The sequence below is a fragment of the Peromyscus eremicus genome, chromosome 5, assembly GCF_949786415.1.
Source record: "Peromyscus eremicus chromosome 5, PerEre_H2_v1, whole genome shotgun sequence".
NCBI classification, from domain to species: Eukaryota; Metazoa; Chordata; class Mammalia; order Rodentia; family Cricetidae; genus Peromyscus; species Peromyscus eremicus.
The window spans coordinates 70,257,433-70,269,329 of record NC_081420.1 but is presented as its reverse complement, the minus strand read 5'-3'; the positions used below and the strand labels follow the sequence as shown (position 1 = coordinate 70,269,329).

Sequence of the window (11,897 nt, the reverse complement as noted above, 5' to 3'; positions counted from 1 at the left end):
TTCTACATCCACGAAAAACTCAAAGGCTCTAAGCATTGGGCAGATACTGCTCATTTATTCTCAACCTGCAGCTGTTTTTTTTTTTTTCTCAAAGACATTTTTTGCAAACTGAGGGGATGTTCCTGTCCTTCCTACATCTAGGGAAATGATCTATCTGTGCCACAATGGGCTTACTATTGCCTAAATCATACAATAACAGTTATAAGTAGCAAGAGTACCTGAAAAGTCCCCCCGCCACACACACACACACTGTCTATGATGAGTATGCTTCTGTGCTGTGGCATGTATTCGGAGGCGGTCAGATAATCTTAGGTACCTCACATTCTGCCTTGCTTTTGCATATACCAGGCCAAAACTTTGAGCTCCAGGCAGTTTTCTTGTGCTCACCTGTTCATGAAGTAGGAGCAATGGGATAATAGACTTGTGCTACTGTGCCTGGCTTTTACAAGGGTCTGGAGGGTTTGAACTCGGGTCCTCACACTGGCGCAGCAAGCACGCTAGCCACTGAGCCATCTCCTCGGCCCCTTAAAGGCTCTCTTATAACGGTTTCACATATAAAGATTTCTTTGACAGCAGCTGGGCTGATGATATTAAATGCCATTTCCCTGTTCCTCGTTCGTCTAGGGAAGATGGTTGTATTTGAAAATTATATAAGATAACATTCACCTTAGAGAACTTGGAAAATGAAAAGATGTTTTGTAAAAATCATCTATAATACTAACTGTACCCTTGATAACACTGCCAACATTATGATTTTTTTATATTTAAATGCATACCCACATATCAAAAATTATACCATGTATATAGTTTGTATCTTATTTTTACTTATATTAACAGTGGCAATAATTAGTAATGATTAATAATTATTCCATTCTATTTCTGGGAAAATCTGGGGTGGGGGACCTGGCTGGTGGATTGATTGTTGGGAACTGTACATTGAGCCTAGGGCCTCATACCCTGAGCTATATATCCCCAATCTGAAATGATCATTTTTATGGACACATCACATGTTCTGAATGTTATTCATGAATCTGCTGTAATTCACTGGTTTTTCTTCCTGCAGTGAAGTTTCTGTTTCTGCTATAAAGATTCATATGCTAAAGACCTAACACCTGGTGTGTTGACTCCTGTCTACCACAGCTTCCTGCATTCCATGGCTCTGGGTTAACTTCTCATCCTCTGAATAGAAACTGGGTAATAAAGACAACCCAGGAAGTGACTGGCCCTTGTGCCATATCTTTTAAGCTCCCTCCTCTCCAAGTCTGATCTCCCCACACTAGACTAACCATATTGATACCAACTGAGTGGTAGATTCTTGGAATTGCTGCCACTATCCAGGAATTCCCAGCCAGCTATGGAAGCCAGAAGGATGGCCATAGATATTTAAGTAGGAGTGAAAAAATCCCCAACTAGCTTGTATAAAACCCCAGCCAGGAGGGGTTTGGCTATCATACCCCAGGATTCACAGATAGCAAACTCCACCACACCATGATAGTGTCCTTCCTACAGAAAGTGACTCAAGGTATCATAATTGAGTTGCTGGAGCCTAATACCTGTATTTAGACCTCACTTGTCTTTTAGCTAGGCATGACAGTATACTAACTTTAATTAAGGTCTTCCAAGTGTTTTGAATAGCAATGTTATAGAACATACCATGTAAGATGGAAGGGACTCATTCTACAGCTCACTGTGACTTCTACGTAAAGCAGTGAGAAGGGGCTGGGGATGTAGTTCAGTTGGTAGAGTGCTTGCCTACCACACACCAAATAAACAGGGGTTGTTTGGTACAGAATGGTAAATGGAGGCTTTTCTCTGTCTACCCTGGTCTGCAGCCTTTCCAAATAACCACTCAGAGGCTTATATTAATTATAAATGCTTGGCTGATGGCTCAGGCTTATTACTAACTAGCTCTTAAGTTAACCCATTTCTATTAATCTATTTATTGCCACGTGGTCCATGACTCACTGGTGTTCTGGCATCTTGCTCTTTCAGCGGCTGCTGGCGTCTCCTGATTCTGCCCTTCCTCTTCCCAGAATTCTCCTAGTCTGGTTTTCCTGCCTAACTTCCTGCCCGGCTACCTGTCAGATTTTAATTAACCAATGAGAGTAATACATATTCACAGTGCAGAAAAGGATTGTTCCACAGCAGACCTATAATCCCGGCATTTAGAAGGTAGAGTCATAAGGACCAGGAGTTCAAGGCCATCCTTAGCTATATTGCAAGTTCCAGGCTGGACTGGTTTACATGAGATCCTATTTCAAATAAAATAAAAGGCACACAAAGGCAACCTGATAACATTAAACCAAGGAATTGGAATTATCCAATTGAAGAAATATATATTTTTTTAAATCAAAAGGGTAGTAATAATTAAAATCAAACCAGGTGTGGTGATGCACACCTTTAATTCCATCACTCAGGAGGCACAGGTAGACGGATTCGTGACTTCAAGGCCAGCCTGGTCTATTGAGTGAGTTCCAGGCCAGCCAGGATCCAAGAGGGGTAGGGGTAAAAAAATGAACAGAAAACTGGAGCATGCATCCCATCTCCACTTCATTTCTGGTTAGACACTTAGTCACCAGCTTTGTTTTTTTGATGGAGGGATTCAAACTGTTTCATGAGAGTGAATCTTGGTTACAATAAGAAAACAAACAAACAAAGTAACAGCTGCAAGAAGCCAAAACAACTTAACACCAGGAGCCTTTCAATACCATACATTCCCCTTTCTCAGTACTTGGCTTCAGGAACATTCCCGGCGTAGATGGTGACCTTGACCTCAGAAACAACAGCAAAATAGTCCAAATGCAAATAGATGTGGCTCCCTGGACAGTGGAAGCAGCCTGCTCAGGTGCTGAATCAGGATCCAGCAGAATGTATCAATGTTTCATGGTTATACCTGTGTTTTCCTGTCCTTGTCTATGCCCCTCCCAGGAAAGATGTTGACCTCTGCCCCATCTGTGCTCATTTTCTTGCTGAAGGTTTGCCTGACAATGTCCAAAGCTGTCCCTGTCCTGTTCTTGTAGGCTCATGTAGCTCTTTGCCATCACTGAACTCAGCAAGCCCATTGTCTTACATTATTAATATACAATTAAGTACATTCCAGCTATTGTGAACAAATAAACAGCTACAGAGGCACTGAAGTGGAAGGATTCATTTCAACCAGGAGGAAAGAGGTAATTGTTTTCAAGGGTGAAAGTGGGTACAGGTTTCTGTGGTGATGAAAAGCAATAATCAATGATGATGAGAAGCTCTTGAGTCTGGGTCAATGAAAATTTGTTAAAGAAATGAACTCCTAACTGGGTTAACAGCACTGTGAATGTTATTTCCAATATAACATGAGAAATGAAACAACTTGTGGGCTGTGTAGGATATTGAATTTGGTTGTAGATACATGTGTAAGGGTGCCTGTGGACAAGCTATGTAGACTGGTTCAGGCAGGCTCTTTTCTGAGGTCAGGAGAAAGTTTATGGATAAGCAGCAAGGTAAGGATATACCTTTTTTTTTTTTTTTTTTTTTTTTGAGACAAGGTCTCACGTATACCAGGCTGGCCTCAGGGGAACTATTTCAGGATCCTCTTGCCTCGTCCCTGGAGTATCATGAATACAGGTTTGCAACATTATGTCGTTTTATCTACTGCTGATTTTGAGTCTAACAAACATTCTACAGAATAGTCCCTAAAGTGACATGTGTCAGATTATACTATTAACACTGATAACTCTTCTCTGTTTGAACAATTTGATCAGTTAGAGGGCTATAGGTCAAGCCCATGACTTCTAAGCACTAATTTGGGCTGTTTTTGTTACCATCCTCTTCCCACTCAGCCATTATCAGTGGTGATGGTTAGTACTAGGAGAAGCAAGGTATCGTTTCAGAGGACAGTATGAATGAGCTAGAAAGACCAAGAGGATGTGGGGGGCAACCTCGGTGTGGAAAGGTCAAATGAAGACGAGGAAGGCCACCACAGGATCTGCTACCTCCTTTCTTTCCCACTATCTCTTAGTCTTTGTCTTCTTGAAGACCCAAGTAGGATTTTAGACTTACTTGGCATGGTGAATGCCAGCATAAGAAGGGCTAAATTTCAGTGTGGTGGTGAAAGATGAAAACATTTTTAAGTTAGGTTAGTGTCCTGAAAAAAGAAGGAAGGAGTGGTCCGCAAAGTGGCTTATGGATTCCAAGCAAACGGTACGGTTTGAAACCGAGCTCTCCTGCCCAAAGCAAGGGCTTTCAGTGAGGAATCCCAGGGTTGGCTGAGAATGACAGCCTAGTGTTCCAGCAGCATGGAAAGGCCCAACCAGAATACAAAAGGAATAAGGTTAGGAAGTTCAAGGCAGGGGACTCTCTGGCAGACAGATGACAAAGAGGAGCCAAGGGCCTTTCCCTCGATGCTGGGTGCTTTCGGTCTCATAAACTCTCCTGGCCCTTGGCACAGGAAGCGGAGGTTCCAGGTCATTCCTGCCCGCTCCTGGCCCACGCATCTGGGGGCTTTCTCCTCGGGGCTCCCTCCACTCGGTCTCCGGGAGGAGCGAGGAAGGGATGCTCGCACGAGTCCCCGCACTCCCCAGCAGCCTCCGCTGAGGGTCAGTCGTGGCCGCCCTGGGGAACTCGCCTGGCGCCGGTGCCAGAGCGCAGAGAACAGCCTAACGGTCCGGCATCCGCATCGGCACCCGCCCCGCCCGTCGGCGCCGCTGCCCCGCCCGCCTCTGCGTCATGACGCCGGCGCCCAACGCGGAAGCCGCCGGCCGCCTGGACCAGCCGCGGGCTGTGCGCCGAAGCCGCGGCGGGCGGGAGCCGGGCGGGGGCGCGAGGCGAGCGCAGCTGCAGCTTAGGCGGCCGAGCGCGCGGAGCGGGCGGAGCGAGCGCCCAGGACCGAGCGCGGGCGGAGCGGGACTGGAGCAGTCGCGCAGCGGCGGCTGCCCCGGGGGATGCGGCTGCCTCCCCGGGCCGGCGTGTAGGGAGGGCGGGTCCCCGGCCTCGGCGGCGCGGCGGTGGAGGGGACCGAGACTGCGGCCATGGCGACCCCCGGCAACCTGGGGTCCTCCGTCCTGGCGAGCAAGACCAAGACCAAGAAGAAGCACTTCGTGGCTCAGAAAGTGAAGCTGTTCCGGGCCAGCGACCCGCTGCTCAGCGTGCTCATGTGGGGGGTCAACCACTCGGTAAGTCTCCTCTGCGGCGCGCTCCTCTTGCTCCTCCGGCTCAGCCTTTCCAGCTCTGCTTCTCCTGCTGCAGCGGTGGCAGGGCGGGGACCTCTAGCCGGCTGGCTTGGCGGGTCCCGGGCCCTCTGGCTGCTCGCCTCTCGGGGTGCCCCTAACCCCACGACATGCGTCCGCCCCCTGGGTTCCTCCGGTGCCGCTTGCGCCCCCTTGGGAACCCAGGACGGGTGCAGGATGAGAAGCGTTCTCTGTGCTTCGGAGCCTCCCCGCGCCTGTGCTGCCCCGCATCCGTCCTCCCGCCAGCCGGTGCCCGCTGCCCGGGAAGTGGGAAGTTTGTGCGGGGACCGACTTCGCCTCAGCTGTCAGCCCCGGAGGGGGACTGCTCAGGGCCCAGTCTGAGCGATCGCTCCCCTTCTCTGGGACCGATAGGCCCGCGTGTCCTGGGCCAGTGGGCAGGTGTACCTGTCCCTGTCAGGGAGCGTCCCGAGCTTCCCGCAGGAAGACTGGAGTGAACCAGAAGATTTTGGGCGGCAGCTTGAGAGCTTAGCTTCCTTTTTTCCTTTAAAGGCAGTATTATCGGACTTGAGGAGGATTTTTTTTTCCCCCAAAGGGAAAAGGCAGCGTAAATATGGCCCTGATGCTGAGCGTCTTCGTCCTTTCCTGCATCGCCCGGCCGTTGTGCCGGCTCCAGATCTCCTGGCGGGGAGCCCCCCCCCCCCTCGGAGAGCCAGGCAGAAGTCACCGACTGCGGAAGGGCGGCCAGGGTGGTGACAGACGGAGGGGGTCCCGGCGGGCGCGGGTTCGAGGCGGTCTAGAGTTAATTACGTCCATTTGAAAGGTGGTTTAAAAGACTTGGAGGGGAGCGCACTGGGGAGGTTAGCCTAGCGCACAGCCGGGGGTGGAGGAAGGCGCACGGCTGCGGACTCTGCGGACTGCGGTGTGAGGGGCTGAAATAGCCTCCTGCTGATCTGACAGGGAGAAAACTCCAGCAGCTTTAATCCACTTAGATGGGATCAAGAAACATGATTGGCGCAGTTGGCGGAGCCATGAAAGTTTCAATGAGCTTGTGAATTTTGACCGTGACCTTACCCACTGCAGTCAGCCAGCTCGGGAGGCAGAGCTTGAGGCTGCTGCCCTGCTTTTGATGTCGGTGGATGCCCGGGTGCCCTTTTCAGCATAATGGAAGTGACAGAAAGCCAGCGTGATTTTTGCACTCTCAAATTAACGGAGTTGTTTAAAATGACTCAGTATCTTTTATTTGTACTTTTCTTTCCCAAGCAGAGCTGGGGAAAGGTGAAACAGTATAAAGATGATTGTGTTTGCCCGGAATGATTTAAAAAGTTGAGAAATGGTTATTTCCTGTCAGTTCACTGCTTGATCTACTCAAGTTCACTTTAACTTGCTGACTTCTTTAGCTGTTAGAGATGTCAACTGTTAAAACAGCAGACACCAATGCATCCCCCCCCCAGTCTTATTACAGATAATGAAGTTACAGTTTTCCATTGTAATAAGCCTATAATTTAGTTGTGTCTTATTCTGTCAAGTTCTTTTTCTGTTTTTATTGCTGTTTGCAGCTTCCAAATTACTACAATGGGGCCCTATAAATACAAGTGGGTTACTGGCTGTGGGTTATGGGCCCTTTTTAAAAATCTCCTTTTGGAGTTCCGGTGTTTTGATCAGGAGTTTGTGTGTGTGTCCAGGTTTAATATAGTAAAGTAGTCTCAACAATATGCTGCTGGAGGAGAAAAGAATGGCTGTTTGGGAATCAGTCTGAATTCCAGTCCACTTAAAAAAAGTCTCATTGGGCATGCTTCACTGTAACATTTGGGTTGCTACCTTGTGTTTATTTTTGAGTTGCTACATTTGTATTCCAGTTCTACTTGGAAAACACCGAATGAATGATAGCAGGAACATTTAGTATTACTTTCTGTTGCTCTCAAGAACAGTTACTAATTCTAAGTCTACACACTGACAGAATAGTGTATCATGTAAGCATGTTATTAATGCAACACATACCAGCACATACAGAGCCTGTCACAGTGGGAAGGATTGTTGACATGCCTCTCATCGATGCCCATGTGTCTTTTTTGAGGAATGTGAGTTGACAAAGTTTTGTTTCTTCATTTTCTAACTGTATTTTTTAAAAAAATAATAAAACTCCCACACTTAGAAGGCATGTATTTTTGGTTGACTTTAGGAAATGGTTATTGGTACCAGAAAGATGGCGTTTCTGTGCACCAAAGTTTATAGTGTAATGTTAGAATAAGTAAGTCCACATTATTAAAATGAGCATGGATATAAATGGGAACATTTGAGAAAACATGGCAGAGAGGCAGGTAATTCAAACCAGAGCCTTCCCCTGCAATTCTAGGATTAGCAGGGACAATTTTTTGCTTTTAAAATTCTATCAGACTTTTTTTTTTCTTTTTCTTTTTTTTGAGACAGGGTTTCTCCATGTAGTTTTGGTTCCTTTCCTGGATCTCCCTCTGTAGACCAGGCTGGCCTCGAACTCACAGAGATCCGCCTGCCTCTGCCTCCTGAGTGCTGGGATTAAAGGTATGCGCCACCACCGCCTGGCGCACCATCAGAATTTTAATTGTATATTTTAAGTAGCCACAAATTTGGAGCACATAAATTTGAAAGGAAACCAACATTTTTAGGGTGGAATTGAGCCTCTTCCTTGTGCTGTAGCAAAAAACTCATTGAGTCTGTTTGAATTCTATTTTATTATTTATTTATTTGGTTTTTCAAGACAGGGTTTCTCTGTGTAGCCCTAGCTGTCCTGGGACTCTCTCTGTAGACCAGGTTGGCTTGGAACTAGGAACTCAGAGATCCGCCTGCCTATGCCTCTGAGACCTGGGGTTAAAGGTCTGTGCCACCACCACCTGGCTGAATTCTATCTTGACTATTAACCTTGGCATATTTACCAGTTTTTTGGGGATCAGTGTTTATACCTGGGAAATGGGATTGTTGGTAGATGAGTTGCAAGTTTTTGTTCTTGTTTTTTAAGTTGATGATTGAATTATTTTTCCAGTTAATTGTCTAATAGCATCGTATTAGGAGTCCCTGAATATGCAGCAACCTTTGGGGATTTTTCAAAGCCTAGTCTGGAGGAGGAAGAAATCAGTGGTGATTTTAGGAGACTGAACTGAGTTTGCCAGATTGATTGTAGCTGAACTTCATTACCATCTATTAAGTCAACGTCTATTTAATTGAAATGTAGAAACTTGCAATTAAGGCAAAAACTTTCAAGTCCATTGTAGTGGTAATGAAAATCTTGATTTGGACGATGCTCAGTGTGGAGAATAAGCCTGCCATTGTGCGCTTAATTTGATATGTTACTGCTTTCTAACTTAAAATCTCCATCAGTGAATGGATCCGTGCCAATTTTTATTTTAAGCAGAGAATATAATTGAATACATAAAGGAAAAGATGACTTAAGAAGGCAGTTTTATCTTGTTATGTTTGAAATTAAACTAAAAATGATCAGGCACTTAGCTTCTTAAAATGGTATTTTAATAGTGTAGGGAGTATGTTGAATGCTTTGCGCCAAGACTTGTTTTAAATAGATATTCTAAAAGATTTTTATACACTGTGAAATGTGAGCTATTTGGATTAGTATTTCAACCCCTATTTAGATATATAAAGGAAGACACTGTGTTATCTGTGTAGAGAAACATGTAAAGCAAATATTGGCTTTAGAAATAGCCACTTTATTGATATATTGAAGCTTTGTGGCTTTAAGCCATAGAAACGCAAATAGGTTACAGGAAAATTCTGAAGTGTTACAGTAACTTTAGAGATGGTCCCAGTAGAGGGAGGATGGGAACCAGAACATGGTAAGAACCAGGTACTTTGCTCTACAGCCTGACTTTCCCATCCAGTCTGGCATTATTTACCTTTCCTTATTCAGAGCTGCTTGAGAAACAACATAGGACTGGGGGACTGATGAGTTCCTAATTACAGCTTCTCATTGCTGTTCTCTACAAGGACTTTCTCTCTCCAATTTAGGCCTCAGAGTACCGCCAAAGATCTTGAGTCGTCTGGATTTAATCAGTTGTAGCTTCCTTTTGGACTAAGTAGTTATAAAGTGTGTAAAGTGAAGAGTTCCCTAGAGAGAGTCCCCGAGGGTGGGGGTTGAGGGGCAGTATGAGGCAGACATCTACCGTAGTATAACAGAGTTAGTGTTGATCTTGATGCCTGTGGGGATCTGCACAGGCCAACCTTCCAACAACACGCCTTGTCATGTGTGGATTAGAGACTGTAGTTTTACATGTGGACCATCTGAAACATGCACTGTATTCTCAGCAAGGTGGGGCCTGGAGATAGATAATATTGTATTCCAGAAATGTAATTTCTTCTGAATTTCATGTGCTGTGGATATTGCTCTGTATAAATAAAATGCTGATTGGCCAGTAGCCAGGCAGAAAGTATAGGCAGGACAAGCAGAGAAGAGAATTCTGGGAACAGGAAGGCTGAGTCAGGAGATGCTGCCAGCCGCCGCCATGAGTACCAACAGGTAAGATACTGGTAAACCACGAGCCATGTGGCAAGGTATAGATTTATAGAAATGGGTTAATTTAAGATGTAAGAACCAGATAGCTAGAAGCCTGAGCCATTAGGCCAATATTTATAAGTGTCTGTATGTTTATTTTATAAGTGGGCTACGGGACCCGAAGAGGAAAAACTCTCCAGCTACATCCATGGGTTTATATTTGGATATAGACAAAAGAAGGAGGAGGCTAGGTGTAAAAATGATGTAGATTACTATGGAATGATAATGACTGAAAATAAAACAATGAGGCAATTAAAATATAAAGTAGTTAGATATCGAATGAAACTCATTGAGTGGAACCCGACCAGTCGCGCATTCCAGAACTAGTCCCACAATATTTTTTTTTTCCTTTGCTTTTCAGGAAATACATGGAATTTACTACTAAGGCTATAGTTTACTATTCCCCTTCAAATATATGATTATTATTTTCTTCTCCTTTAATCAAACACCTTAGCATGGCCTTAGTATGCAGAATGCTGCCCCAAGGCGAGCTGATCTGCTATGCCATAGAAAGACTGTCAGCAAGAATTGTAATAAACCAACAAAATCTGTTATTAAGTTGATAGAGCATGCAGTTATCCTGAGTAGCTAATTCTGCCAGCATGCACTTGAAATACATAAATTGACATTGACATGAGTTGGTGCAGTTTGGCAGGATGGTTTGTGGTCAAGCTGACTAGGTTCAATTCCTTCTCCATTGTTAGTTTATGAGTCTTTGAGCAGCTGGTATACTCACTTGAGCCTCTGTTTGTGCATTAACATGGAGCTGATGGTGACTGCTCAAGGAGCCAGTTTGAAGGTTAAATGAGACACTGTATTTAAAATCTAGTGGTGTGTAATAAGGAGTCAGTAAATGATTCCTAAAAATGACCAAATTTGGATGCAGTTAAGTTGGTTATATATTAATAAGCGCTAGATCAATGGTTTTCCTTGGGGGACTTTTTCACTTGGGGGACTTTTCAGACACTGATTCAGCAGGTCTGGTCAGGATGACGTCTGAGGCTTTCCTGTCTAGTATGATCTCAGGAGGTGCTGATGGTTTGAGTCTCCAGGCTGCACTTTGGGAAGCAAGGCAGCAGGAGGAATGTCGTGAAACATAGAAATGTTTAGAATTTGTCCCCCATCTGTGTGTGATGCATTGCCTTAGCAGCATGGTGACCCTGTAATAGAGATAGAAAGCTAGAAGAAGGAATTGTGTATTGGAAAGAGATTTTAAAATTCATAAAATACTGACTTGCTGGGGATGATGGTGGATAATCTGGTTATTACCCTGTGGGATTAGAACTCCTGAGCAGAAGGAGGGTGGGAATCAAGGGTTCAGACTCCTCCACACTCACTTGGTAATTGCTGTTGTGGTAGTTTGAATGAGAATGGCCCCCATAGACTCATGTGTTTGAATGCTTGGTTCATAGCCAGTGGAACTGTTTGGGAAGGATTAGGAGACATGCCCTTTTGGACTGGCTGTCACGGGGGATGGGCTTTGAGGTTTCAAAAGCCCACACCAGGCCCAGCATCTTTTGTCTGCCTCCTGCTTCTGAATGTTGGGTAAAGTTTTCTCCCAGATTGAAACATTCTATCCTGCAGGGAAACTCCTTAAGCTCAAAGGTAAACATCTCAAAAGAGCTTCAGGAAGTTCCTGAAACTGACCAGATTCCCTAGGGCTCCTTACTAGAGGAAATAATAAAAGTGGAATCCCCCTCAGACAGAGTTAATCCAAGCTGCAAAGAATACTGAGACCAGACCAGCTGCCAGGAAGAAGCAGAAACTAGCTGACCTGCCTGGAAGGGGTTTAGACTAGCTGAGGCTCTTGGAAAGGGCACTCTCCAACCTGTTGAACTTCAGGCTGTGCAGCGTGTTCCAGGTTCCCTGCTTTCTGAGCTGTCATCTGTGTTGGGGTGGGCTTTGATGATGATGTCTTGGAGTCACTTCTGCTCCTGTAAGTGATCCCAATAAAACTCATTGGTTCACCAAGCTGGACTTGGGTGGTATTCATTTGTCTGTTGTGGGTTCTCAATCTGGGGCGAATAGGTGTGTGTGTGTGTGTGTGTGTCTCCCCCAGAAAACAGTGGATTAGCTTCTCTTCCAGGCACCATGCCTTCCTGCTGCCATGCCCCATCATGATGGTCATGAATGTACCCTCAGAAACTATAAGAAAGTCCCTAATTAAATGCTTGCTTTTATAAGTTGCCTTGGTT

At 45.3% G+C, this 11,897-nt stretch overlaps 1 protein-coding gene across 2 annotated transcripts in view; it reads left to right on the top strand.

Annotated features, from left to right (window-relative positions):
- The first annotated feature begins 4,940 nt into the window (after window positions 1-4,940).
- Window positions 4,941-11,897, top strand: part of Pip4k2a (phosphatidylinositol-5-phosphate 4-kinase type 2 alpha) — a 178,287-nt gene continuing 171,330 nt past the window's right edge. Inside the window, exon 1 of one of the 2 annotated variants that reach the window (XM_059263655.1) lies at window positions 4,941-5,150. In XM_059263655.1, coding sequence (XP_059119638.1) covers window positions 5,007-5,150 — 144 coding nt within the window. In that variant the 5' untranslated portion in view covers window positions 4,941-5,006. The remainder of the gene's footprint in view (window positions 5,151-11,897) is intronic. The other variant, XM_059263654.1, reaches the window with a different exon arrangement.